Genomic DNA, 27455 nt, shown 5'->3' on the forward strand with positions numbered 1-27455 from the left:
ATTTCATGGCCCACCCATAGCCTGGTGGAGAGACAGGGAGCAGCTAAGGAACTTGGGGCCCTAGCTGTGGGTCTCCCCAAACCCAAGCCCCGCCCCTACCTGGTTCATAGCCGTTTTGAGCAGTGGGGTCTGTGGAGGAGAGAAAGGGTTAAGGCCCTTCGGAGCCCTGGATGCCATCTCCAGCCACCTCAGGCAGGGGTGTCCCCACTTCCAACTTCAACCAGCCAGAAAGATGGGTTCCTTTCCTCAGCAGCCTCCAACTGTCAAGCTCCAGCTCCTGCCACATCTTGAGTCTGACTTTTTTTTTTTTTCTTTTCTTGAGATGGAGTCTCGCTCTTGTTGCCCAGGCTGGAGGGCAATGGCGTGATCTTGGCTCACTGCTGCAACCTCCGCCTCCCGGGTTCAAGCAATTCTCCTGTCTTAGCCTCCTGAATAGCTGGGATTACAGGCGCCTGCCACCACGCCCGGCCAATTTTTAGTATTTTTAATAGAGACGGAGTTTCACCATGTTGGCCAGACTGGTCTCGAACTCCTGACCTCAAGTGATCCACCCACCTCGCCTCCCAAAATGCTGGGATTACAGGCATGAGCCACCGTGCCCAGCTAGGTCTGAGTTCTTGCTGGAGCTGGTACCTTCTTTGTTCAAAACTCTGTTTTTGGTCCAATTTCTCAGCGGCTTGGGCCACTCTCTCCTCTCCTCCCTGGCCTCCACTGCCTCCTACTCAGAATGCCCAGGGCCCAGCTCTGGGGCAGCCTCAGCTCATACTGTATGCCCCAGCGTGGCCCTAGTTGGGGAGGGCCTGTCCCCAGCACCTGCTTGGCTCAGAACAGGCATGGTTCACAGATTGTTTGTTTGTTTTTTAAACAGGGTCTCCCTTTGTCACCCATGCTGGAGTACAGTGGTGAAATCTCCGCTCACTACTATCTCGACCTCCTGGGCTCAAGTGATCCTCCCCTCTCAGCCTCCAGAGTAGCTGGGACCATAGGCACGTGCCACCACAACTGGCTAGGTTTTGTATTTTTTTTTTTTTTTTGTAGGTAGATTGCTTGAGCCCAAGAGTTCAAGACCAGCTTGGGAATGTTGCCCAGGGTGGTCTTGAACTCTTGGGCTCAAGTGATCCACCTAACTCTGCCTCCCGAACTGTTGGGATTACACGTGTTAGCCACCGCTCCAGGCCTGGATTGGTTTGCCGAATGAGGTTTGTTGTGTGAGACCAAGTTGGGAGGCTAGAGGTTGGGGCTCGCCTGCTCTCTGAGGCTTTAGTTCCCCTGCCAGGCCTGGGAAGAGAAGGGGAAGGACTTTCTGTTAGTCCACCCAGCCTTTCCTCTCTGCTCAGGACCAGGGACAGGCCCCCATATCAGTAACCCCCAACTCCTAAGACCTCCATGCTCCCAGAACTCCAGGGCCTCACCTGCCTGGGTTCCAGCTCCCAGGAAGGCCCCGGCTCCCCGCCCATTCCCATTCCCAAATCCCACGGGAAAGAGCCAAAGAGAATGGGGAGATCCGGGACTCTAGGGAAGCAGTGGCAGATGCATAGGAAATGGGCAGCGAGACAGGAACAGGGTGGGGCTCACCTGGCTTCTGGAGTTTTCCACTCCCTCCAAAGCCTGGGGGAAAGATGAGAGGGTGAGGGATCCTTTCCTCTGGACCTGTGCCCAGAATCTCAGCCCCAGGTTCCCTGCTTCCATCCCCACCCTCTTTACCTGGTCCAAAGCCATTTTGAGTGGCAGGACCTATTTGAGGGGCAGACACAGGAGTGTGGATGGTGGTGCAGTGGGAATGAGCTAGGGCCTGGAGCCCTGCCCTCCCGCTTTCTGTCTCGCAGGACCCCTGCCCTCTCCCTTTCCGTCTCTGTGAACTCCCTCCCAGGCCCGACCGCAGTTGAAGCTGGATGTGGCTCTTGACCTAGGAGTCCAGACCGTGGCCACGCTTGACCAGCTCGGGTGTCCTCCATGCCCAGCCGAGGCCTGACTTAGGGCAGGTGCTCAGGGGAGACTGGGTGAATGAATGAACCCCAAGAGCCCATCCGTTGGTACCCAGAGTGTGGCCCCAGGCCCCTGACCTCTCCCTCCTAGCCACCCCAGCCCCTTCGGCCCTGACCTGGCTGGGTTCCCGGTCTGTTTCCATTGCCGTATCCTGGGAGGAAAAGCAGGGTGTGAGGGGTGGATATGGGGAGGCCTTGAGGGTGGGACAAGGCCGTAGATTCAGGGGAAACAGTCAAGATAGGGGAGGGAAGAGCAGGGGCTCACGGACCCCACCCATCCCCTGTCCTCCCCCAGAAATAAGCTTTCTGCCCTCTGGACCTCTGACATCCACTGGCTCTTCCCTGTGCCTCCTAGAATCCCAGTGTGGTGCAGGTGCCCTCACTTGTCTGGGCTCCAGCTCCTGGGAAGGCCCCAGCTCCCATCCTGTTCCCATCACCAGATCCTGGGAGACCAAGGGGAAGGAGGAAGCAGAGGCTGGGGCTGGATGTGTGTGTGCGGGGAGTGCAGGGCAGGGACACAGGAAAGGAGAGGCACACCTGGCTTCGGAGGTTTCACCCCCCACCCCACATCAGGAATATAGAGAGAGAGACCAGGTAAAGGAGCCTGCTCCTCCCTGGAGCCCCCAGACCCAAGCCCAGGCCCTCAGCTCCACCCTACTCTCCCTGACCTGGTTTTGGGCCTGTGGGGCGAGGGAGGCAGAGGCTGGAGCTAGGCCATGTGTAGTGCGGGTCCGAACACCACCCCAGGGCCGCTGTGCCCCATGCTCTGACAGTTCTCTAAGGGCGCATGCCCAGGAAGCAACTCAGAGACCTCCACAGGAGTCCCCACCCCAGGAATGGCATTGGCAGGCCAGAGAGGGACCAGCGCCTGGGGTGGATAACACAGACTGAGAGGGGGACAGAGAGGGACGAGACATGGTGAGCATAGCAGGGAGGTGGTATGTGGGCGGGGTCCTTCCTTCATCCACTTCTGAGGTTCCCTCTCCCCCAGGCATGGGGAGAGCTAGAAAGAGGCTGACATTGACCCCAAGAGCTCCTCCCCTAAGAATGAGAGTTGGGACCCTGAACCCTCCTGCCCGCCCCTCCCTGCGGCCCCTGCCCAGCCACCCTCACCTGGTGGGGTTCCTGCCCCTGGAAGAATGCCAGCGCCCAAACTACTTCTGCTCCCCAATCCTGGGGAGACAGAGGTGAGGGCCATGAGCAGTGGGGTGGGCAGGCTTGGGGGATACAGAGGCGCCTGGATATAAGTGGGCAGGGCGGGACAGGGCTCTGCCTCACCTGGGTTCGGAGGTTTCACGCCCACTCCCGGGCCTGGGAAGGGACAGAGTGGCCGAGCCCTGCCCTCCCTCCAAAGCCCAGCTCTCCCAGCTCCTGGTTCCCTGACTCTGCTCTACCCCTTCCCCCTCCCTCCTGGAAGCCCAGGTCCTGTCCCACCTGTCCTCACCTGGCTGGGCTCCGGCCACTGGGAAGGCCCCTGCTCCCAGCCCGTTTCCATATCCTGGGGAGACAGAGCCAGAGGAACATGAGGAGGGGGGAATGGGGTGTTGAGCAGAGACAGAGGGCGGGAAGTGGACACTGGGACAGGTGTGGGGTGGGCTCGCCTCTGGCTTCTGGGGTTTCTTTTTTTTTTTTTTTTTTTTTGAGACGAAGTCTTGCTCTGTAGCCCAGGCTGGAGTGCAGTGGCCGGATCTCAGCTCACTGCAAGCTCCGCCTCCCGGGTTTGCGCCATTCTCCTGCCTCAGCCTCCGGAGTAGCTCGGACTACAGGCGCCCGCCACCTCGCCCGGCTAGTTTTTTGTATTTTTAGTAGAGACGGGGTTTCACTGTGTTAGCCAGGATGGTCTCGATCTCCTGACCTCGTGATCCGCCCGTCTCGGCCTCCCAAAGTGCTGGGATTACAGGCTTGAGCCACCGCGCCCGGCCGCTTCTGGGGTTTCACAGCCCCTCCAAAGCCTGGGAAGAGAGATGGGCAGATGAAGGGGCCCTGCCTTCCTGCCCCGGGCTCCCTGTTCCACAGCCACACGGAGCTGAGGCAGGGGTGAGGCCCAGGTGCCCCTGTCCCCTTACAAAGCCAGACATCAGAACTCCTCATGGTTCCCCTCCTGCCCACCTCCTGTGAGACACCCACCTGTTCTGCCCTCTCTGAGGCCTGGGGGAGCCTGGAGAGGAACCTGGAAATGCTGATCTGGTTGCATCCCCTCCCCCACAGTATCAGGCAAAGATTAGGCACCCCCAAGCCCCTCCCATTCCATACCCACATCCCCGCCTCACCTGGCTGGGCTGCAGCACCTGGGAAGGTCCTGAACCTGGGGTGAGAAGGCAGGAGGGAGTTAGGAGGAGTGAGGCAGGCAGGGGCTGGGCGAGCCTCACCTAGGTTCTGGGGTTTCATGCCCCCTTCAGTGTCTGGGAAAGAGGGGGATCAGATGAGGGGCTCAGGAATCTCCATCCCAGGGATACCCCTAGAATCCTGGCTTCCAGCTCCCCGACTCCCACCTCTACCTGCTCCATAGCCAATCTGAATGGAAGGGCTTGTGGGAGAGAGAGAGGTGAGTTGAGAAGGTTTGGGATCTCAGCTGAGGTGGGGGTACAAGACCCTTGGACCCCTCCTTGGACTAAGCCAGACACCAGCAAACCTGAGAGGCTCCCTGTGCATCCCCCCACCACAATGACTCTCCAATCCTGCCTCTTCCCTCTGAGGCCTGGGAGGGAGGCAAGGAGGGGACCCCACGGCTCGCACCTGGCTGGGTTCCCAGCCCATGCCTGACCCTGAATCCTGGAGAGAGATGAGGTGAGGTGAGGAGTGTAAGAGAAAGAGGGGGAGACAGGAAGAGCTGGGGCCGGAGCAGGGCTCACCTGGCTTCTGTGGGTTCACGCCCCCTTCAGATCCTGGAGAGACAGGGAGGTGAGGGATACTCTTCTCCCAGGATCTCCCCAGAACCCCGCACCTGGCCCACAACCTGCCCAAGCAGCGGGCCTGTGGGAACTCAGTCCCTTCCCATGAGGGTGGAGGGCTGTGGGGCACAGGTGGGTGCTTTCAGCCACCTTCCCTCCCTCCTTCCCTCTCTCCTTCCTTTCTTCTCTCTTTCCTTTCTTCCCTGCCCTGCTCCATTTCTTCCTGCCTGCCTTCCCCTCTCCCCAGCCAGGGTGCCTGGGGGACGCTCTGGGGCTCAGCTCTGTCCCCGCGTATTTCTGGTATTTCTGAGATGACTGCTTTCCCCTTTACCTGCCCCCCACCAGCTTTCCCTGCTCCTGCCGTGCCTCCTCCCTGCCCTGTACCCTGCCCTCAGATGCCTCCCTTCCCTATGCCAGGCCTCACCTGCTCCCAGACCACTGTGGGGGCCATAGGCTGTGGGAAAACTGAGATGTTGAACTGGGGTGCTGGAGCAGCTGGGAGCTGGTGTGCCACCCTCCCCGAGCACCCCGCCACCAGCTTTTAACGGATCGGTAGTCATTTGGGCTCTCTAAGCCTGTGGGGTTCAGGGAGAAGCAGGGGAACTTATGGGGGGCAAAGGGGCCCAAATCTGGATGCCACCCCCTTCTCCAGGTCTCAGTCTCCCTGCTGTCACAGGAGGGTAGAGGGCAAAGCAGGTAAGTAGTCTGGGGCCAGGGCAGTGGAGGCTAGAGGGTCCCTGGACCTGGAGGAAGGTGTCTGAGCTGGGGCTCTGGGGGGTTGTGGGGCAGATCCCACTCCGCCCTCTTCCTCTCCTCTCCCATCCATTCTCAGTACTAGGCTCCCCTCCCTTCCTGGAAATCTTCTCCTCTGCCTCTCACCGCCTCCGCCCCCCAATCTTTCTCTCCTGAAGCTCAGATGCATCAGGGCTTGGGGGAGCCCCTCCTCCTACCTTTAGGACCCCCCAGGTCCCTGAAGTAAAGACCCTTCCATGACACTCGCCTCCTGCCCCTCAGCAGACTCTGCTCTTCTTGTCCACTCCCTCTTCTCCCCCTCCAGGCTCCTTTGGGCTGCCGTGAGGTCCGCCCCTGCTGTCACACCTGCCCACCCTTCTCAGGCAGCCCAGGCCCCTCCTCAGGGCTGTATGTTCTGCCCGGTGGACTCTTCCTAGAGCGCAGGGTGTCTGTGCTCCCCCCCGAGTGGATACTTGATGAGACTCCTTGCCCGGAAGACAGCAAGGGCCCTGAGCTCTCCTGGGCCCCGCATCGGGAGTCCCAGAGAGCTCCCACGCACCCCAGAGCGGGAGAGATGGGAGACTCTTCCCTGACCCCAGTGCCAGAGGGGCCATTACCTTTCCCCAGGCCAGGAGGCAGCGGGGGCAGCCCTGGGGGAGCAAAGTGGTGCTGACTCAAGGCTGGGGGCCCCAGAGGCTGAGATGGGGAAGGGCCCAGGCATCTAACCTCCAGCCCCCAGAAACCCTCACTGTCTGAATTCTCTGCCCAGACCAGGCTTCCGACACCCCAGCCCTCCTTGTCTCCAGAACCCCAGTATCCGGCCAGGGCCCCACCTGGACCCCTAGCCCCAGTCACAGATGCCCACTCTACAACCCCTAGCCCCGAGCTGCCCTCACCACCTTGCAGGCTCTTAGAAGTCAGGCAGAGAAGGAAAAGGGCTGCAGGGAAGGCCCAGGCACCCATGACTCTAGGCAGAGTGGGAGTGCCCACAACCTTTGGGCCTTTAAACACCCCTGGCTGGGTGGGGACCCTCACCCAGGCACCCCAGCTGCGAGAGGCAGAGGCTCTGCCTGCAGACCCTGGGGGGTCAGCCCCCCACCTCTCCCTGTGGCAGAAGTCTAGCTCTGGCTCTTCATCCATCATGGGCGCTGACAGCAGGACAGGCCCCCTAGACTTCTCCACCGCTGTCAGCGACTCAGGCCCTGGCTCCAGGCCCAGAGGGCTCAGATGTCCCCCCAGCAAGGGGCAGGCAGGCACCCTAGACCCAGCCCAAACACAGCTGGGGAGAGGGCAGGAACCAGGGCTTTGGAGTGTTGCAGACAGCAGGGGTGGAGGTGACAGCATCTCAGACCCTGTCTGACAGGCGGTTGGTGGTCCCAACAAAAGCCAGGAGTCATCCCGTGTAGTCCTGAGACTACACAGACCCCACCGGGGGGTCCTTTGTCCTCATGGAGGCTCGGCTGCCAGAGTGGGCCAGAGCCCCAAACTTCAGAGCCACCCCTTCCTCCTCTCTCCTCCTTCCAGGAGGGGCAGGGACACATGAGGATGGGCCAACTGTGCCCAGCCTCTCTGAGAGTCCTTGGAGGCCCTCCAGCTCTGCCTCATCTCCTGCCTCAGCAGCGACTCTAACTTTGGATCACAGACTAGCGGAGCCACCGATCAGGGTTGGGGGGCAGGCCTGCAGGAGAGGCTGAGAAGGGGACGTGGAGGGCTTGGAGCAGCTCTCCATGCCTGGGGCTGGGTGGATGGACTTGGAGCTGGGGCCCCGTGCTGGGGGCCTGGAAGGGAGGCGCCGGGCATGGAGGTCTGGACAACAGGCACCAACCCTCAATGAGCCTTCAGACCCCACCAGGCTGGCTGGGGATGACAGTGACTCAGCCCCTAGCCCCTGCACCCTCCTCCAGAAGGTCCCACACCCTGTCTGTCTGCTGGCCTGTCCCTGGCCCAGCCAGCCCCTCCTGGCACCTCTGGCTAAGGAGTCCAGCCTGCCAAGCCAGGCAGCGCAGCTAGGCTGGGGGTCTGGAGAGGGCTATAATGAGGAAGGGGCAGCAGAGGTTTCTCCGAGAGAGGTTCCTGAGCCCACACCTCTGTGGCCAGGTCCAGCCGCCAATAGACTACAGGGTTAGTTACCACCAGGTACCCTTACTCATAGGCCAGCCCAGCACTTAGGTCCCTGCGCCCCCTCCTTCTCTGCCTCCCCTCTCACCCACATTGTAGGCTGTACCCCACTGCTGCTCTCTCTCCCCACACATGAAGCCCCCCACAGGGCTCACACCCACAGGCACACTATGATGCCTGTGGTGCCCACCTCCCCATTACAGACCCACCTTTGCACAAGGCCTGCGTGCTCACGGCAGGGCCCCTCAGCCCAGCGCCTCAGAACAGTGCCCTGAATGCCCCGCTCCTGTCCTGCCTGGCAGACAGCCATGAGTTGGGGTCCCAGAGGCTGGACCTTCATGGGTGGCTGACAGGGGCTCAGGGATGCCCCCTGGCCCCATCCATCCTATGAGTGCCCAGGGTAGCAGGGATGGTCCATTCAGACTCCCTGGGAGGACTTTCCTGCCAGGCCACCTGCCCCGCCCATGGCAGCAGGCACATGTCCCCCGCATATTCATGGAGGGTAGCCGAATAGCCCCGTGGGTAGCAGCTGAGTGCTGGATTCACACAGGGTGCAAACACCCACTCCATCTGGCTCGGGGCCTTCCTGTGTGTGTTCACTCTCCCCTAAAATGACAATAAGAGCACCTCTATGTTGCGGCTACTGGGAGGAGCTGCTGCTTTTCCTCATTTACAGATGAGAAAACAGAGGCAGGGGGAAGGGACTTGGCTCAGATTGTGCACCTCCCGAGCGGTGGGGCTGAGATCTGAACCCCAGCAGTCTGGAAGTCCCCATGCCTGCTGTCCCTGCTCTCAAGCATCTTACATGCTTACAGGCGGGCAGTAGGCCCAGTTATGCCAGACGGGATGAGGTGTCTGCTTGAGACCGAGGCCAGCTGAGAGCTCCTACACAGACACATGGCTTGCCCTGCAGGGCACTGGGAAAGCGTAGCCCAGGAGGAGGCAGGCAGGAAACCAGGAGGTGCCCTGTGGGAGGTAAAGGATGGGCACCTGCTTGGCCACTGCCAGAGGGAACACCAGTGCCCGCCACCACTGCCAGTCTGCCTGGTGCTAGCATGGCCTTGGAAAATGCCAGCCAGCCCAGGGCCTCGGGCCAGCCTGACAGTCACTCAGGACCAGGTTGGGTCCAGTCGGGTGTCCCAGCCCCTGCAATGCCACCACTCGTACTCCCAGCACAGCCAGTCCTCTCTACTCACCCCCAGACCCACCCAGGCAGGGCCTGCCTGACAGCACAGAGTCTATGTGTGGGCTGGGAGAGCCCCTGATGGAGTCTTGACCTGGGCTACCCTTTGCTCCCAGGCACCCTGGCCTGAGGGGGACACAGCACAGCCTCTGAACAGAGGAGCAGCTATGAGGGGCTAGGGCTGAGGGCCAAGGGCAGGGCGACAGCAGGGATGTTGAAAGTGCAGGACCCAGGCCCAGGAAGTGCATTGCCCTAAAATGGCAAGAGACTCCCTGCCAGCTGCTTGACACCAGTGGCACCTGTGAGGGCAGGAATTTGGGGAGGACAGCTGGAGCAGTGGCCAGGCGCCAGCCGGGCTGACACCTTCTGCACTCGCAGCTGTGCTGAGGGTCCTGCAGGCCACTCTGCTTGGGCAGCTCTTCAGCCCATACCCAAGCATCGGAGCCTCTAGTGTACCTTCCTAGGCGTCCCAAGGCAACTCACACCAGCAAAGCTGACCTCTGTGAACTCCTTCTCCCCACCCATCTGCCAGTTCATTAAAACCTTATGCAGACCTGGCGCAGTGGCTCACGCCTGTAATCCCAGCACTTTGGGAGGCCGAGGTGGGTGGATCACGAGGTCAAGAGATCGAGACAATCCTGGCCAACGTGGTGAAACCCTGTCTCTACTAAAAATACAAAAATCAGCTGGGCATGGTGGTGCACGCCAGTAGTCCCAGCTACTCGAGAGGCTGAGGCCAGAGAATCGCTTAACCCGGGAGGTGGAAGATGCAGTGAGCCGAGATCGTGCCACTGTACTCCAGCCGGGCGACAGAGCAAGGCTCCATCTGAAAATAAATAAATAAATAAAATAAAAAACCTTATTCAAGTGTGAAACATAGCATGCAAAGATTAGCACACACGAGAATGTGCTGTGTAGCAATCGTACTTATGAGACAACCCCTATGCACCCAGCACCCGGGTCAAGAAATCAGTTCCGCAGAAGCACCCACCACAGTCCCCTCCCTCCCATTAGGATAGCCACATTTGCCCTTGTGGTCATCATTCCCTCGCTCTTTTTCTTTTGAGACGGAGTCTTGCTCTTGTCGCCCAGGCTGGAGTGCAGTCGCGCGATCTCGGCTCACTGCGACCTCTGCCTCCCGGGTTCAAGCGATTCTCCTGCCTCAGCCTCCTGTGTAACAACCTCCTGTGTAACTGGGATTACAGGCGCCCGCCACCACGCCCGGCTAATTTTTGTATTTTTAGTAGAGTAGGGGCCACGTTGGCCAGGCTGGTCTCAAACGTCTGCCCTCAGGTGATCTGCCCGCCTCGGCCTCCCAAAGTGCTGGGATTACAGGAGCGAGCCACCGCGCCGGGCCTCGCCTTTCCTTTTGTGGCCAAAACCGGATGTGCGCCTTCCTGGGAGGGTCTGGGCGGAGCCGCGGGTGCTGTGGCGGCAATAGGACACATGGGGGCGCGCGCGGCCCGCGCTTATCGTACGGGTGGGACTAGCGGGAACTGCGTTCTTGGGCTGCGGCTGGGAGGATTCCTCCCGGAAGGAGGTCGGCCAAGCGCTTTGGTCCGGAACCCTGCGGGCCAGTGCCTCGGTCCCTGTGACCCCAGGGTGGTTAGAGGAGTCCCGGCTTCTTTCCTCCTGGGGCCTCTTTTTGGCCCAGACTGCAGCGTTGAAAACTGCAACAGACTGTACAGATGAGGGGGTCTTACTGTTTTATTATTATTATTATCATTAATTTGAGACCGAGTCTCGCTCTGTCGCCCAAGCTGGTGCCACCTCGGCTTACTGCAACATCCACCTCCTGGGCTCAAGGATCCTGCCACCTCACCCTCTGGAGTAGCTGGGAGCACAGGTACACACCACCATGCCCAGCTAATTTTTGTATTTTTTGTAGAGATGGAGTTTTGCCATATGCCCAGGCTGGTCTCAAACTTCTGAGCTCAAGTGACCTGCCGCCTCAGCCTGCCAAACTGCTAGGATTACAGGCGTGAGCCACCTCGCCCAGCCTGTTATTCTTAAACAATGAGTGAGCCCCTACTGTGTGTTCGCCTCTGTGCTAAGCACTTCACAGGCATTTTCTCATTTAGTGCTCATACTCCCCGAGGAAGGAGGAACTGCTATTATTATTACTCTATATTTTTCACAGGGTCTTACTCTGTTTCCCAGGCCGGAGTACAGTAGTTCAATCATGGCTCACTGCAGCCTTTTTTTTTTTTTTTTTTTGAGACAGTCTTGCTCTTGTCACCCAGGTTGGAGGGTAGTGGTGCGATCTGTGCTCGCTGCAACCTCTACCTCCCAGGTTCAAGCAATTCTTCTGCCTCAGCCTCCCGAGTAGCTGGGATTACAGGTGCCTGCCACCACACCCAGCTAATTTTTGTATTTTTTTTTTTTTTTTTTGAGACGGAGTCTCGCTCTGTCGCCCAGGCTGGAGTACAGTGGCCGGATCTCAGCTCACACTGCAAGCTCCGCCTCCCGGGTTTATGCCATTCTCCTGCCTCAGCCTCCCGAGTAGCTGGGACTACAGGCACCCGCCACCTCGCCCGGCTAGTTTTTTGTATTTTTTAGTAGAGACGGGGTTTCACCGTGTTAGCCAGGATGGTCTCGATCTCCTGACCTCGTGATCCGCCCGTCTCGGCCTCCCAAAGTGCTGGGATTACAGGCTTGAGCCACCGCGCCCGGCCTAATTTTTGTATTTTTAGTAGAGATGGGGTTTCACCATTTTGGCCAGCCTGGTCTCAACTCCTGACTTCAGGTGATCTACCCGCCTCAGCCTCCCAAACTGCTGGGATTACAGGCGTGAGCCACCGCGCCTGGCCCTCACTGCAGCCTTTAACTCCCTGGATCAAGTGATCCTCCTGCTCCATCCTCCTGAGGAGCTGGGACTCCAGGTGTGTGCCACTGTGCTGCACTGATTTCTTCTTTATTTACCTTTTCTCTCTCTCTCTTTCCTTCCTTCCTTTTCTTTCCTTTTTCTTCTTTTTTATTTAAATTTTGAGACGGAGTCTCGCTCTGTCGGCCAGGTTGGAGTGTAGTGGCACGATCTCCGCTCACTGCAAGCTCCGCCTCCCGGGTTCACGCCATTCTCCTGCCTCAGCCTTCCGAGTAGCTGGGACTACAGGCGCCCGCCACCGCGCCCAGCTAATTTTTTGTATTTTTAGTAGAGACAGGGTTTCACCATGTTAGCCATGGTTTAGATGGTCTTGATTTCCTGACCTCGTGATCCGCCCGCCTCAGCCTTCCAAAGTGTTGGGATTACAGGCGTGAGCCACCGCTCCGGCCTCCCTCCCTCCTTCCCTCCCTCCCTCCCTTCCTTCCTTCCCTCCCTCCCTCCCTCTCTCTTTCTTTTTCTTTCTCTTTTTCTTTCCCTTTCTTCCTTTCCTTTATTTCCCTTCCTTCCTTTCCTTTCTTTCTTTTTTTTTTTTTTTTGAGACAGAGTCTCGCTCTGTCCCCCAGGCTGGAGTGCAGTGGCGCGATCTCGGCTCACTGCAAGCTCCGCCTCCCGGGTTCCTGCCATTCTCCTGCCTCAGCCTCCCGAGTAGCTGGGACTACAGGCGCCCGCCACCTCGCCCGGCTAGTTTTTTGTATTTTTTAGTAGAGACGGGGTTTCACCGTGTTAGTCAGGATGGTCTCGATCTCCTGACCTCGTGATCCGCCCGCCTCGGCCTCCCAAAGTGCTGGGATTACAGGCTTGAGCCACCGCGCCCGGCCACTTCCTTTCCTTTCTTTTCTCTTTTCTTTCTTGAGACAGGGCCTTGCTATGTTGCCTCCGCTAGAACACTTTTATTTTTATCCCCATTTTACACATGCAGAAACTGGGACAGACAGGATCGCAGCCCTAGTTTCCCTCACACCAGTCCACGCACTTACCTGCTCCCTCTCCTTATTTCCATTTACATATATTTATATTACAGCCTTTCCTCACACAGTGAAATTTACATCGGAAGCATGTGTTTCAATGCTTTTTTTTTTTTTTTTTAATTATCATTGTAAATCAGATTTTCAAAAATGGGCGGTTGGAAGGGGACCTGTCGGGGAGATGGGGCTGGCAGAGGTAGCCCTAGGAAGCTGGGGAGGGGCCTGTGTGTGCCCCAGGCCTCCTAGGGGCCAGTCTGGAGTCATCAACAAGGATCCTGCCTGAGTCACTAGGGCACAGCTGCCAGAGATGCAAAGGACAAGGAAAGGGGCAGGCAGGTGGGCTGCCGCCCCCAGTCAGGATCCCAGCCTCTCCTCCCCTACGCTGCTGCTCCATGCACAGAGCGTTTACAGAGGGTGGAGGCACTGAATGGGTGGGAAGCTTTGCAGTCCATCACCTGTCAGAGACTTCTGTGGGGCACGAAGGGTTTGGGGGGCTGGTTCTGGAGGCCAGGGCTAGGAGGAGCAGGTAGTCAACAAGTAAACTCACAAACAAAAGATAGAACATCAGACAGAGATTAGGACAATAGCAAAAATAAGGCAGAAGGATAGCAAAAATAAGGCGGAAGGAGAGGTGTGAGTGAGAAGGCCAGCGTTTGGGGGAGGGTTGGCCGGAAGCGTGACTCCTCCCACCCAGTTAAACGGATAAAGAGCCCCTCGGTGAGGGAAGTAACAATCCCTAGCCCGGCTTGCCCCGCGAGGGCCTCTACTAATCACATTAGGGGATCATCTCAGCATCCTCAGCTGTTTTTTTCAGGAGAGGAGACTAATCCCAAGCTCAGAAAGGCTCAGTGCATTCCCAAGGTCGTTCAGCCAGGACGGCGCTGAAGGGATTTGAGCCGAGAGCAAGTTTCAAACTCAGAGAATGGAGGAGCTGCCCCGGAAGTGGCTGCTCGAGGCTGCAGTGAACTATGATCCTGCGGCCAGTCGCTGTGTAATCCCAGCCCTCTGGGAGGCCGAGGCGGGCGGATCGCTTGAGGTCAGAAGTCCGAGGCTAGCCTGGCCAACATGGTAAAACACCGTCTCTACAAAAAAATGCAAAAATTAGTTGGGTGTGGTGGCGCGCGCCTGTGGTCCCAGCCACTCAAGAGGCTCAGGTGGGAGGATCGCTTGAGCCTGGAAGGCGGAAGTTATAGTGAGCCAAGATCTCGCCACTACACTCCAGCCTGGACGACAGAATGAGACAGTGTCTCAAAATAAAGTAAAATATATGAGCCGAGTGCGGTGGCGCGGGCCTGTGATGTCACACACTCGGCAGGCTGAGGTGGGAGGACCGCCTGAACCTGGGGACTGCACCACTGCATTCCAGCCTTGGTGACAGTGAGACCCTGTCTCAAAAAAAAAAAAAAAAGTGGCTGGGGCCTGTTGGCAGGGAAGCTGCAGGTAGGCGAGGTCGGGCCAAGCAGAGCCCTGCCTGTCTGGAGAGCTTCCTGGAAGAGGCGGCTTTTTCTGGCTCCCGAAGCCGCGCGCTAGGAGTTGGGGGTCGTGTGTCTGGCCTGCCACTGCGACCCTGGCTCAGAACATGACCGGAGTGAGAAGTGGGGTGCCGGGACCCGGGAGGTCGTAGGGACTTCCTGGTCCTACCCGGAGTAACCCTGGGGCTATGCCTGCTTCGAGCATCGGGATAGCCGTGCCTTTCATGGACCCAAACACTACACCAGCCCAGGGAGGGCGGTGGGTGTCGGGAGCGAGGCCTGGAGTGCAGTGGACATCCCCAGGACTAGGCGGCAAGCGCTAGAGGGCGAGTGAGGCCCGGCCGCCCACGCCCTCGGCCAGCGCAGAGGACCCTGTGCGCCTGCGCAGTGAGCGGCGGGGCGGGGCGGCGGCGCGCACGCAGCACGAGGGGAGGAGCCCCGGAGCCTGGGCACCCCTGACGGGCTGCACAGGGGAGGGGGAGGGGCCTCGAGGCCGGTTTGGAATTTTTGGCGCGAGCGGCTCCGCGCGCGTTCACGGGCCGTTCCCCCTCAGGGGTGTCCTCTGCCCGGGCGTCCGGAGCAGTCGACGGCAGACTCCGGCCCGCTGGGCCACCCGAGGGCTCCCGTGGCCTCCGCGGACCCGGAATCTGGGCTCTCGCGGACCCGCGCCCCGCCCAGCCGCCCCAGGTAAGTCCAGACCCCGCCATGAGGGGCCTCGGCGTGGCCACCTCGCCGCTCCCCTCCGCCTCGCCCGGTCGGCGTCACCCCTGCCCCTCAGGCCTCCCGGGCGGCCCGCCCGCATCCCCTCAGGCCCGCCCCCGCCAGCCCCTGCCTCTCGTCCTCCCCAATTCCTGGTTCCCTTGCCCCGAGCCCCTTCCCAGCGGCGGCCCCGCCCTACTCGTCCCTCCCGGAGACCCCGCCTGCTGTCCATCAACCCCGCGCCACCGCGCTCCCCGTGACGGCCCTTCCCCCGTGACAGCCCCTCCCCCAGAGACAGCCCCTCCCCCGCTGACACGCCTTCCCCCAGTGACAGCCCCTCCCTGGTGACAGGCCCTCCCCCAGTGACAGCCCCTCTTCTCCTGCAACAGCCCCTCTTCCTTGGTGACAGCCCCTTCCCGTGACAGCCCATCCACTGCTCTGTTTGCCAGGGTTTCCCCACACCCACGGAGTGAACTCAGCCGCGGCCCTGCCTGGAAGGAACTTACAGTCTACCCGGAAAGGTGGCCCGCAGATGTGTTGGGCCTGGTGAGAGGGTGAGGCGAGACGGCCCAATCGCCCAGGGCCCTGGAAGCTGCGGAGGTCACCCCTGCCTGGCCTTAGCTCAGGGACACCCTGGATTCACGTGGGAGCCCCTGCTCCTACCTCCCCCATCCCACCACTGAGGCTGTTGGGCCAGGCCAGTCATGCTAGAACGTAAGTCATAGGGATGGTGGGAGAACTGGGTTAAGATGCACAGGTCCAGGTCCCCGAGGGTGCCAGGGTTGGGCCTGGAGGCTGTGTTTGTGACCAGTGACCTCGAAGATCCCAATACCATGGCTCCTGACTTGGAGAAACCCTGGTCTGGGACTCTGAGGTAATTAGAATCAGAGGAAGAGTCTCCGCAAGATGGAGGGCAGCCTGCCAGCCAGGCCCAGGTAGCATCCCTCCCCTTACCTCTCTACTCCCTCAGATACTGGAGACTGCTCTTTTTAGATTTTTATTTATTATTATTATTATATATATTTTTTTGTGATGGAGTTTTGCTCTGTTGCCCAGGCTGGAGTGCAGTGACACAATCTTGGCTCACTGCAACCTCTGCCTCCTGGGTTCAAGCAATTCTCCTGCTTTAGCCTCCTGAGTAGCTGGGATTACAGGCATGCACCAGCACACCCGGCTAATTTTTGTATTTGTAGTAGAGATGGGGTTTCACCGTATTGGCCAGGCTGGTCTCGAACTCTTGACCTCAGGTGATCCACCTGCCTCAGCCTCCCAAAGTGCTGGGATTACAGGCGTGAGCCACCGCTCCCAGCCTGCTTTGAAGTCTTTGTTAAATCTGACATCTGGAGGCCGGATGTGGTGGCTCACCCCTGTAATCCCAGCACTTTGGGAGGTTGAAGTGGGCAGTTCGCTCAAGTCCAGGAGTTTGAGACCAGCCTGGGCAACACGGTGAAACCCCGTCTCTACATGATATGCAAAAATTAGTCAGGTATGATGGTGCAAGCCTGTAGTCCCAGCTACTCAGGAGGCAAAAGTGGGAGGATCCCTTGAGCCTGGGAGGCAGAGGTTGCAGTAAGCTGAGATCCTACCACTGCACTCCAGCCTGGGTGATATAGTGTGACCCTGTCTCAAGAAAAAAAAAAGTGACATTGGGGCAGTTTCTGTTGCCTGTTTTGTTCTTTCGTGTGTATGGGTCATACCCTCTTGTGTCTGTATATCTTGTAGTTTATTGGTGAAAACTGGACATTTTTGGTAATATGTTGTAGTAACTGTGCATACTGGCTCTCCACCCTCCTCCAGGGTCTGTGATCGTTTATTTGTTGGTGACTGGCTGGACTATTGTATTATAGTCTATGTACCCTGCAATGTGAGGCCTCTCATGCCACTCCCCTGAGGATGCAGCCATGGGCATGTGCATAGCCACCCTGGGACAAGCGTGGTTTTAGGAGGGCCCACTCTATTTTTTCCCCCAATCACACCCAACTATTAGGCTCCACCAGTGATCAGTTTGTTGCTCTATTGTTTTTTGTTTGTTTGTTTGTTTGTTTTGAGACGGAGTCTCACTCTGTTGCCCAGGCTGAAGTGCAGTGGCATGATCTCCGCTCACTGCAACCTCCACCTGCCGGATTCAAGCAATTAGCAATTCTTTGCCTCTGCCTCCCAAGTAACTGGGATTACAGGCACCCGCCACCATGCCCAGCTAATTTTTTTTTTTTTTTGTATTTTTTAGTAGAAATGGGGTTTCACCATCTTGGCCAGGCTGGTCTTGAATTCCTGACCTTGTGATCCACCTGCCTCGGCCTCCCAAAGTGCTGGGATTACAGGTGTGAGCCACCATGCCAGGCTGCTCTATTGTTTTTTATAATACTTTGGTGCACCAGCCTCACCAACACGGTGAAACCACATCTCTACTAAAAATATAAAACTTATCCTAGTGTGTTGGCACATGCCTGCATTCCCAGCTACTCAGGAGGCTGAGGCAAGAGAATTACTTGAACCTGGGAGTTGGAGGCTGCAGTGAGCCGAGATCATACCACTGCACTCCAGCCTGGGCAACAGAGTGAGACCCTGTCTCAAAAACAAGCAAACAAACAATACCTTGGGGCATAAATTGTTCCACAGGCTCACCCAATTAAATTTTTTTTTGTGTTGTTTTGAGGCAGAGTCTCGCTCTGTTGCCCAGGCTGGAGTGCAGCAGCACGATCTCGGCTCACTGTAATCTTTCCCTCCCAGGTTCCAGCAATTCCCCTGCCTCAGCCTCTCAAGTAGATGGGACTACAGGCATGCACCACCACACCTGGCTAATTTTTGTATTTTAGTAGAGATGGGGTTTCACCATGTTGGCCAGGCTGGTCTTGAACTCCTGATCTCAAGTGATCTACTCAGCCTCCTAAAGTGCTGGGATTACAGGCATGAGCCACTGTGCCCAGCCAGATCCAATTAATTTTGAGCTCCTTTGACAGGGTGGCTTTTGAGGTCAGTGAGGTTTGTTCTGACTGCAGGCAGACTTTTCCTACCTATCTCTTTCCACACTTCTCTGTGGTAAACCAGCTGGCTTATGGTTCAGCTGGTTGCCCTAATACAGGTACCAGTCTCTTAACAGCTCACCACCAAAACCTCCACTGATTTTGACAGCCCCTTTAAACTTGAACTTCCCTATGCACTGTTTCAAATCAAGCCAATTTTCAGGGGGGTGGTGGGTGGGGAGAACTGTTTTTTTGGTGTGTGTGTTTTTTTTTTTTTTTTTTTGAGACGGAGTCTGGCTCTGTCACCCAGCCTGAAGTGCAATGGTGCGATCTTGGCCCACTGCAACCTCTGCCTACTAGGTTCAAGCAATTCTCCTGCCTCAGCCTGCCGAGTAGCTGGGATTATAGGCGCACGCCACCATGCCCAGCTAATTTTTGCATTTTTAGTAGAGACGGGGTTTCACCATGTTGGCCAGGGTGGTCTTGAACTCCTGACCTCAAGCCATCCACCTGCCTCGGCCTCCCAAAGTGCTGGGATTACAGGCATGAGCCACCATGCCTGGCCTAGAACTCTGTTTATGACCTATGTCTACCCCTAGGCTAAATCTCTGTCTGAGCCGTGCTGTGAAACTGGGGGCAGGACAGCAGTGCACCTCTCTGAGCGCTGCTGTTGCTTTAGGAGCAGGTTGCTGGGTCATGCAGGAGCCTCTGGCCTTCTTGGTTTCCCTCTCCCAGTGTGGAATCTCCTTCCTACAAATGAGCTGGGCCTCCACGTTCCCAGCCTGCCAGGCCTGAGATACAGCTTCTATTCTGTGTGTGGGGGCAGGTGGAAGAAGGGAGCCCCCGGCCTGTCTGCCACACTCAGCTGGAATTTAGCCTCTGCCACGTGGAGCTTGGAGGGTTGAGAAGTGCTGAGAACCTGGCCCTCCTGGGCAAACACCCTAACCCTTGACAGGGAGCTGGGGGAGAGGGAGCCCTTCTTGGCCACACCTGCCCACAGTGCTAGGCGGGGGGAGAGGGGTGCTGGAGGTGGCAGGGCAGGAGTGTCATGGCTCAGGTACCAATAGGCTTGCTGTTATTCCCAGGCCTTGGCAGGTTTTCTTGTGTAAACCTTTGTTTGCTGTGTGCCCTGGGCACCATGCCTAGAGGCTTTCAGTGCTTGCTTTTGAATAATCATCACCAGTTGTGCTGTTTCCCTAGGGGAGGCGTCCATGGGGCTGTGCACACTGCCATTCTGGAAGTAGACACCACTAGCTGGGTTTTGGCATGACAGATATGAAAAAGAAAGATACTTGAGGGATTCTGGGTTTTCACTTTGGAACTGGAGATAAGGGATTGTGGGCCCGTGTGGTCTTGGAAGAGGTTGTGTAGTCTAGGGTCAAAGAGCTGACCAAGACAAGGTCAGGGATGCAGGCGCAGCCCTTCTGACCCCAAACTGCCTTGGTCTTAACCTCTACCCGACCGCAAGACCCTCAAGAACACGGGCCCCATGGTTTTCCTCTTATGTTTCTATCGTCTCTAAAATACAACAGCCCAGTGGGCAGGTGAGTGTGAGTCTGTCCTCTGCCTTTTCTTGGTAGGTGCGTATTGCCCCCATGGCCGTTTGAAGTAGAGTAAGTGTGTGGTGTAGACAGCTCTCTTCTGTGGCCTCTTTGGGACCACAAGGTCAGGTGGTATCAGAGTGGACACACTGCCGTGTACTCAGCCTCTGTCTCTGCCCCCAGGGCCTCCTGCACTGGCCATGCCCATGCCCACGGAGGGCACCCCACCACCCCTGAGTGGCACCCCCATCCCAGTCCCGGCCTACTTCCGCCACGCAGAACCTGGATTCTCCCTCAAGAGACCCAGGGGGCTCAGCCGGAGCCTCCCACCCCCGCCCCCTGCCAAGGGCAGCATCCCCATCAGCCGCCTCTTCCCTCCTCGGACCCCAGGCTGGCACCAGCTGCAGCCCCGGCGGGTGTCATTCCGGGGCAAGGTCTCAGAGACTCTGCAGAGCCCTGGGTATGACCCAAGCCGGCCAGAGTCCTTCTTCCAGCAGAGCTTCCAGAGGCTCAGCCGCCTGGGCCACGGCTCCTATGGAGAGGTCTTCAAGGTGAGTGAGGGAACACCTTCCAGGCCCATCTAGAGGACCTCCTTTGTGTCTCTGCCCCTCCTGTGGCGGGACAGGGTCCTGGGCAGCCTGATCCCCTTCCGTTCCCTACATCCTGTCCCTACTGGGCTCACAGGCTCCCTCCACATTTGACTTGGCTGCTCCCATCACCCCCAATGCTGGCCCCTCCAGGGGCTGCTCTGTGCACACTGGCCCCTTGTCCAGAACCTGGCACGCGCTGCGGCAGCCCCTGTGCCATCTCCTCAGGCCCTGGCGCCAGCTGTGCAGGGTCCTTGGCGAGTCTGCCTGGCCCCTGGCACCGGCCCTGAGTGCAGTGCCTGGCCAGCCCTCCCCAGGCTGGCAGGCTCTGAGCTACCCCCTGTCTGCCACCTTGTTTTTCTTAAACACAGTTTCCAGTCATTTATATTTTCTTTTAAAGAATAGTTTTCCCTTGTATGAGTCCTATATGAAGACAATTTTGTTAAAAAGTACAAACAACATTGGCCCCCAGGTCAGCTTTCTCACAGGGGAGCCCACTTTTCACATCACAGCCTGTGCTGCCTGTGTTGCTCTGCAGCTGCTTTTTCTACCTTCTGACACATCCAGGAGGTCCCCTGGGGTCAGTGCAGGTCGGCCCTGGCTCCTCCATCGCTGGGTCTCCACAGACCCAGCCTCAGGGATGGAGGTTTGTCTGGTTTTGCTTTTGCCCTGGGCAGGGGTCTGAGACAGATACCAGCTATACCACTGTCCCCCATGTGTGAACCCTTAATGGGATCTGTCAGGTTGTCCCCCTACCTGATTGTGCCACTTGTGGCTCACCCCCACCCTGCGTGTGGGTACCACCTCCCTTCCAGGTGCGCTCCAAGGAGGACGGGCGGCTTTATGCGGTAAAGCGTTCCATGTCACCATTCCGGGGCCCCAAGGACCGGGCCCGCAAGCTGGCCGAGGTGGGCAGCCACGAGAAGGTGGGGCAGCACCCATGCTGCGTGAGGCTGGAGCAGGCCTGGGAGGAGGGCGGCATCCTGTACCTGCAGACGGAGCTGTGCGGGCCCAGCCTGCAGCAGCACTGTGAGACCTGGGGCGCCAGCCTGCCTGAGGCCCAGGTCTGGGGCTACCTGCGGGATATGCTGCTTGCCCTGGCCCACCTGCACGGCCAGGGCCTGGTGCACCTTGATGTCAAGCCTGCCAACATCTTCCTGGGGCCCCGGGGCCGCTGCAAGCTGGGTGACTTCGGATTGCTGGTGGAGCTGGGTACAGCAGGAGCTGGCGAGGTCCAGGAGGGAGACCCCCGCTACATGGCCCCTGAGCTGCTGCAGGGCTCCTATGGGACAGCAGCGGATGTGTTCAGGTGGGGACCAGGGCATGCCAGGTGTTTGGCAGGCTGTGGGAGGCCCTTCCTGGGACGGAAGCTCTGTTCCTCAAGAGGGAAGCTCCACCCTAGCCCAGGACACCCGGCCTCAGAGCCATGAGGCTGAGACACTGTCCCTGCCCTCCAGTGGAGAGGCTCTCTGGTCAGGCTGCCTGTGAGCCTCGAACCCTCCAGAGCCACTTCGTGTAACCTGCCGCCTCCTCACAGCTCTACGGGAGAAACAATTGTCACTCCATTTACAGCCAGGTTAAGGGCCTTGCTGGAACCCACTGCTAGCAGGTGGCGCAGCTGAGACTGGCCCCAGGCACTGGGTTCCAGGGTCCACACTGGTAACCACTGCCCTGATCATCAGGATGGTCATACCTGTCAGCAGTAACTGGTGTCTGTCCATCAGGGCACTGGGCGGACTCACCACTGTGGCACGTGGGTTCCCTGGGCACAGGGCCCATATTCCATGATGTCCCCATCCTGCCCAGGGTTCATGATCAGCCCTGCTGGGGCCTCCCTTCCCCCTGCTTCCGCCCTTCCCTGACTGATGAAGGAAGGCAGCATCCCTCTCCCACCCACCTCCAAGAGGCAGCCCGGGACTGGGTCTGTGTCCCAGGGCCAACCCTACCCCCTTCTGTCCCCATCCTGTCCCTGCCAGTCTGGGCCTCACCATCCTGGAAGTGGCATGCAACATGGAGCTGCCCCATGGTGGGGAGGGCTGGCAGCAGCTGCGCCAGGGCTACCTGCCCCCTGAGTTCACTGCCGGTGAGTGGGTGAGGGCTGGAGGGGGTGCTGCCATGGGCTCCTGGGGAGACAGTGGCTGGCCATGGAGGCACTGCTGGGCTTAGGGTGCAGTTGGCGTTCTGGGACCCTGATGTGGTCCTTCCTCATGGGCAGGTCTGTCTTCCGAGCTGCGTTCTGTCCTTGTCATGATGCTGGAGCCGGACCCCAAGCTGCGGGCCACGGCTGAGGCCCTGCTGGCACTGCCTATGTTGAGGCAGCCACGGGCCTGGGGTGTGCTGTGGTGCATGGCAGCGGAGGCCCTGAGCCGAGGGTGGGCCCTGTGGCAGGTAAGCTCCTGACAGTGGCGGCTGCCTGCCCTGCCCCCAGCCCCAGGGTCTGCCTGCCCACATCCTGAGCTTCTCTCCCCCACAGGCCCTGCTTGCCCTGCTCTGCTGGCTCTGGCATGGGCTGGCTCACCCTGCCAGCTGGCTACAGCCCCCAGGCCCGCCAGCCACCCCGCCTGGCTCACCACCCTGCAGCTTGCTCCTGGACAGCAGTCTCTCCAGTAACTGGGATGACGACAGCTTAGGGTGGGTTTGAGTGCAGGGTATGGGGGGCTGGGAGGAAGGTGGGGGATATCACTGGGGCTCCATGGAGATTCGTGGTGAATGGGGACCACTCCCACAAACCTGGCCCCCATCACACCCTGGGGAAGGGACCCAAGACGTGGGGTGCGGCCCGGCCGGGCTTAATGCAGCTGGGCGTGTGGACTGGCTGCTCAGGGCTTGGCTTCACATTAGGGCACCGGCACCCAGGGAGTGGCCGGCCGTGCATCCCCGACACCAGTGGAGGCTGCCAGTGCCCAGGGACAAAACATTGTCCCTTCTCTGGGAAGAGAAAGCCTCTAGAGTCTGGGGAGCGCTGCCCCGGGAACAAGTCCTTGGTCCCTGGGGCGTGGTAGCTGAGTGAGAGGCTGTAATTAGGAAACCACACACTCGGGGCAGACAGCTCTTGGGGACTCCAGTTAGCCCCTTCCTGACAAACATCACCTCCTCCCTCGGGGGCACTTGATAGCGAACAAGAAGTTCCAGGAAGGCTTACATTCACTAAAAGTTTACTTCAGATCTGCCTCAGTCAAGTCCATGTGTTCTGAAAAGGACAGAGGGGGCCTTGGAGTGCAGCCAGATGGAAGGACTTTGAAGGCTGTCCAAGTGCTGCTTTCAGAGTGCACCAAGTTTTTATTGTCCCTGACTGTGGCTCCCTGCCTGTTTGTCAGGCGGGAGCCTGGAGCCTGTGTAGGGACGGAGCTGGTTTCATCCCGTACTCCCTAGCCCTGGACACCCTGTTTGTCTTGCCCGCCCTCCTGCAGGCCCTCACTCTCCCCTGAGGCTGTCCTGGCCCGGACTGTGGGGAGCACCTCCACCCCCCGGAGCAGGTGCACACCCAGGTAAGCAGATCCATGGGCTCGGGTGGGCAGGGCTGGCTTTTGGATCCTGAGTGTCACTACTCTCTCCTCCCTACTCCCAGGGATGCCCTGGACCTAAGTGACATCGACTCAGAGCCTCCTCGGGGCTCCTTCCCCTCCTTTGAGCCTCGGAACCTCCTCAGCCTGTTTGAGGACACCCTAGACCCAACCTGAGCCCCAGGCTCTGCCTCTGCACTTTTAACCTTTTATCCTGTGCCCCTCCCACCGCCCTTGAAAGCTAGGGCCCCTTGGGAACTCCCATGGTCTTCGGTGCCTGGCCATGTCCAATAAAAAGTATTTGAGCCTTGGGAGCACCCAAGCTTGCTCATGTGGCAACATGGCCCTTCCTGTCCCCTTATTGATGTCATCCAGGGTCTTAGGCCCCTGAGGCTGAGCCCTGCTGTAGAACCCAGCACTCCTAGCCTTGGGCCAGCAGCTGAAGCCCCATGCTGTGTGGAACAAAGAGGTTTCCTGAGCAGGCACATCCCTGGTGGGCACCTGGAGCTGTTGGAGTATGGCACTCAAGGTGGAGGGCAGGCACGGCCCAGAGGTCCCAGGATCCGAGGCCACTGAGCTCCATGTGCCCGTTTCCTAGAAGCAGCAGCTGCGGCCCTTGTGCCTGTGGCCAGCTGGTACAAGAAGGGTCCACGCCCCCTTGGTCCTTTTGCCCTGAATGCCTTACTCCATAGTCTCTGGGCGGAGGGAGCCAGGGCAGGCAAGCTTGTGGCTGCTGGGAGGGCTGGTATGCAGGGCAGAAAGATGGAGGTCAGGAAGCCTGGGCCCAAAGGGCTGGCCAGAGGCCTGGTGGGAGGAGCAGGATGGGGTGAGGGCTCCAGGCTGGCGGCCTGGCAGGACTTGAACTCTCAGAGCAAGACATGACCCCAGAGTCCCTCTGGTCCAACCCCACAGGTCACAGAGGGTAAAGAGGTCCCAAGAGGGAAAGATTTCCTTCCAGCTGACACAGTAAAACAGGAGCTTGGAGGGAAAAGGCAGGGAAGGAAGTTGGAGTGCCACGGCATGGGCAGAAGAGGTCAGTCCACAGGGAAGAACGGGTGAACAGGGCTCCTGCTGAGACGTCTCGTGAGCTGGAAGCATCCAGGGAGCCAATCCCTTGCAGACAAGTTGGGTAGAACACCTGGAGGCTGCTGTGGGCAGGCTGGCATGGCAGCTCAGTCCCGGGGACAGGCGTGGTGGGCAGCCCAGAGTAGGTCGGGCACAACGCCGGCATGCAGCTGCAGGATGGAGCCCACGCTCAGCAGATGCATGATCTGGTGGGAATTGCCCCAGTAGTCGAAGCGGCCGGGTCCCCAGCGCTCAGGCAGGCGGGCTACGTTCACCAGCCCCCCAAGCAGCGCCAGTGCGTCCATGCGAAGGTAGCAAGGCAGGGAGCCTGGAGCCCCTGAGCCCAGCCCCACTCCCCGGGCCCCAAATACCAGCAGGCGGGCAGCAGCCTGCCAACCAAATGCCCGGAGCCGAGCACTAGTGGAGGGGGCGGTGAGGGCACGCCAGCCGGCCACACCCGACAACACGGTGTAGCCCACCAGGGCAGCCGGGCGCAGCCAGGGCCTGCAGGCCAGGGTGCAGTGGATGATGGGCAGGGCCCCTGCACAGAGGAAAGAACAGGAGAGGGCACGTCAGTGTGAGGGTCCGCCCGCCCTTCCCTACCCATGGCTTGTATGCGTGTCCCATGCCTCCCCCACCAGTGGCTCCAGCTCCCATCACTCGGACCCTGACTCACCAAGGGTGTTGACAAGGCAGACCCCACACATGTCCAGGGCGAGGAGCCGGGCGTACACAGTGCTGCCCCCTTGGTGGCACATAAAGAGGTGATAGAGCACGGAGCCTGCGGGGGGTGCCAGGCAGGCCACGCAGTGTGTGCCTCCCAGCCAGCCATCCTTGCCCAGTTGACCCCAGGGCATGGTCATTGGCACCAACACCAGGAAGCCCAGCAGGGCCAACCCTAGGGAGGGAGACAGTCATCTACCAGATAGCTTCAGTCACATCCTCAAGGGGACCACAGTCCAGACACAACACAGGGCAGAGCAAGACAGGTCCAGGTAATGCTGTCATCCAGCTGGCCGCCTGGCCTTGGCCAGAGGCAGGCCCTGGGCAAATGGCTTTTGGCACTGGTTACTTATCATGGCTCAGGATGGTCTGGGAAGTAGAGACCATGATCCCCACTTTGCAGGTGATGAAACAGACTTGGAGGGGCTGAGCAACAGGCCCCAGGTGAGCCCAGCAAGTAAGCAATGGCAGAGGACAAGCCTGCGCCCTCCCACCCTCACACTGCTCTCCCCACACAAGCAGGAGGTCACAGGAGAAGCCTAAGGCAGTGAAACCTCAAGCTGAGTTGTGAAGAGGACACATGAGCAGTGATGCCAGCCCGGAGCCACTTAGCTTGCTCTTCCCAACCCAAGTCCTCCCCTCTTCATAAGTGTCCAGACAAATAGAGGCACTGGGCCTTTTTATCTTCCAAAAAGGGGTGAGACCAGGCAGGGGAAGACAAGTCCAGAATGAAGGGAAGGGGGCTGTGAGGGGCTCGTCTCATCTCCCCAGGCCTCTCCCCGGGGAGTTTCATTCCAGCCTAGCCCTTTCTGGGAGTTCTCCACCCCTCCCCGCCGGCCTCTAGCACTGGCCTCCCAGGGGCCAAATGGGGCTCTGAAGTCTGCCCACTCTTGTGGGATGTGGCCTGGCAAAAACTCGGGGAAGGCACCCAGGCCAGGCCCGGCCGCTCAGGGTCCCTTGCCTGCCTGGGGCAGCTCAAGGACGGGCAGGGCTGTGTCAGCAGAGCTCCGCGGGGCGCGGAGGAGGGGCCGGGCGCCTGTTGGGGGAAGAAGGAGCCGCCACCAGGCGGAGCCCCAAGACAGAGCTGCTTGGGGCGGGGGCGTCAGGACGGCTGCGCTGGGAGGCTCCTCCTGGGCCCTCTTCACCGCAGTCAACACCATCTCCCGGCTGGGTGCTGACGGGAGACGGTGCCCAGGGCGCTGGGATTACAGAGGCTGGACACCAGGCTCCCTATCCCTGGGGCTCAGAGGGATTAAGCAGGCTCAGACCCCACTCTGCTTCGCTCTCCTGACCCGGCCCCCACCCGCCGGGAAAGCGGAAGCTGGCAGCGCGGCCCGGGACAATGGCAGCTTTGTCACCGCGGCTACTGGCCGTGCCAGGGCCGGCGCAGCCCAGGACTTGGGCGCTGGGGCCCTCCTCGGCCTCAAAGCCCCCGGCCCAACGCGGGCAGGGCGGCCACGGGTGTGGGAAGCGCGTTGCGGGACGCGGCTCACCGTGCGTGTAGATGTTGCCCAGTTCGTTGTGCAGGTAGAAGAGGCTGCGCAGGCAGCCTGAGCCGCTGCTGGCGGGCCGGTACCCGGTCAGCACGAACTTATTGAACTGCAGGTGCGGCGGCGAGCTGGCCCAGTCCAGCAGGCGCGGCCCGGCCAGGAACGCCATGGTCCGTACCACGCGGGCAGCCCGTGCTCCTCCTGTCCCCGAGCCGCCTCCTCAGTGGGGCCGCAGCGTGGGGAGGCCCATCACTGCCAGGCGCCCGGCGCCCACCCGCCGCCCTGCGCTCGATCGGCGCACGCGCTGGCTAGGGGGTCGCAGCCCGCGCCCCTCCCGCGCTGCGCACGCGCGAGTCCGACGCCCCCGCGCCGGGGTGGAGGCTGGGGACGCACCGGACGCCTGAGCGGACTGCGGTAGGCTCCGCCGAGGCGGTCGCGCCGCAGGGACTGCTCGCGGCGGCAGCGGTGGCCGGTAGTCTCTCTGCAGCCGGGAGGACGGGCGCGGCCGGACGCGGGAGGGGACGCCAGGCTCCGCCCAGGCTCATAGTCCCCGCCGGCAGGCCAGCGTTTCGCGCGCTGGGCTTCTGACGTCGGCGCAGCGAGAGCCAATGGGCGCGGCCGGCGGGGAGGCTCCGCCCCGAGGCCGCCCAGGCC

General features: G+C 59.7%; 2 protein-coding genes and 1 long non-coding RNA gene across 10 annotated transcripts; 1 reads left to right on the forward strand and 2 right to left on the reverse strand.

The window, feature by feature from the left end:
* Window positions 1–1034: 1034 nt before the first annotated feature.
* On the reverse strand, window positions 1035–5799 carry LOC112613996. The gene is made up of 5 exons (XR_003117025.1): window positions 5301–5799; window positions 4256–4757; window positions 3430–3483; window positions 3099–3158; window positions 1035–2137 (listed from the first exon to the last, which is right to left on the reverse strand). It is a non-coding gene; the product is annotated as an uncharacterized LOC112613996 (long non-coding RNA).
* Window positions 5800–14663: 8864 nt separating this feature from the next.
* Window positions 14664–23862, forward strand: PKMYT1 (protein kinase, membrane associated tyrosine/threonine 1). Of its 4 annotated transcripts, none has more exons than XM_025370007.1 (9): window positions 14664–14917; window positions 15355–15483; window positions 19617–19984; window positions 20836–21329; window positions 21997–22103; window positions 22236–22408; window positions 22494–22651; window positions 23431–23508; window positions 23589–23862. In XM_025370007.1, the coding sequence occupies exons 3-9, from the start codon at window positions 19634–19636 to the stop codon at window positions 23698–23700; spliced, it is 1473 nt and encodes a 490-aa protein (XP_025225792.1). In that variant the 5' UTR covers window positions 14664–14917; window positions 15355–15483; window positions 19617–19633; the 3' UTR covers window positions 23701–23862. The 4 variants fall into 4 exon arrangements, with proteins under 4 accessions (XP_025225792.1, XP_025225793.1, XP_025225791.1 ...); XM_025370008.1 differs by having other exon boundaries at window positions 15379–15643; window positions 23393–23508; XM_025370006.1 differs by having other exon boundaries at window positions 15379–15643.
* Window positions 23159–27387, reverse strand: PAQR4 (progestin and adipoQ receptor family member 4). Of its 5 annotated transcripts, XM_025370018.1 has the most exons (4): window positions 26805–27387; window positions 25265–25486; window positions 24960–25129; window positions 23159–24758 (listed from the first exon to the last, which is right to left on the reverse strand). In XM_025370018.1, exons 1-4 carry the CDS (start codon window positions 26968–26970, stop codon window positions 24696–24698), a joined length of 621 nt encoding a protein of 206 aa, XP_025225803.1. In that variant the 5' UTR covers window positions 26971–27387; the 3' UTR covers window positions 23159–24695. The 5 variants fall into 5 exon arrangements, with proteins under 5 accessions (XP_025225803.1, XP_025225801.1, XP_025225800.1 ...); XM_025370016.1 differs by having other exon boundaries at window positions 23159–25129; window positions 25265–25369; XM_025370015.1 differs by having other exon boundaries at window positions 23159–25129.
* Between the last annotated feature and the right edge of the window lie 68 nt (window positions 27388–27455).

Source organism: Theropithecus gelada, chromosome 20 (assembly GCF_003255815.1).
Source record: "Theropithecus gelada isolate Dixy chromosome 20, Tgel_1.0, whole genome shotgun sequence".
Taxonomy (NCBI): domain Eukaryota; kingdom Metazoa; phylum Chordata; class Mammalia; order Primates; family Cercopithecidae; genus Theropithecus; species Theropithecus gelada.

What these genes read in the sequence shown, in the direction of transcription:
- PKMYT1 (XM_025370006.1), top strand. An exon ending in CCTATGGAGAGGTCTTCAAG is followed by an intron (nt 19,985 to 20,835) that starts GTGAGTGAGGGA and finishes CCTCCCTTCCAG; the next exon opens with GTGCGCTCCAAGGAGGACGG. An exon ending in TGGGATGACGACAGCTTAGG is followed by an intron (nt 22,652 to 23,430) that starts GTGGGTTTGAGT and finishes GCCCTCCTGCAG; the next exon opens with GCCCTCACTCTCCCCTGAGG.
- PAQR4 (XM_025370015.1), bottom strand. Translation starts at nt 26,970, where the DNA reads ATGGCGTTCCTGGCCGGGCCGCGCCTGCTGGACTGGGCCAGCTCGCCG. An exon ending in GGGCAACATCTACACGCACG is followed by an intron (nt 25,487 to 26,804) that starts GTGAGCCGCGTC and finishes CTCCCTCCCTAG; the next exon opens with GGTTGGCCCTGCTGGGCTTC. An exon ending in CTGCCTTGTCAACACCCTTG is followed by an intron (nt 25,130 to 25,264) that starts GTGAGTCAGGGT and finishes TCCTCTGTGCAG; the next exon opens with GGGCCCTGCCCATCATCCAC.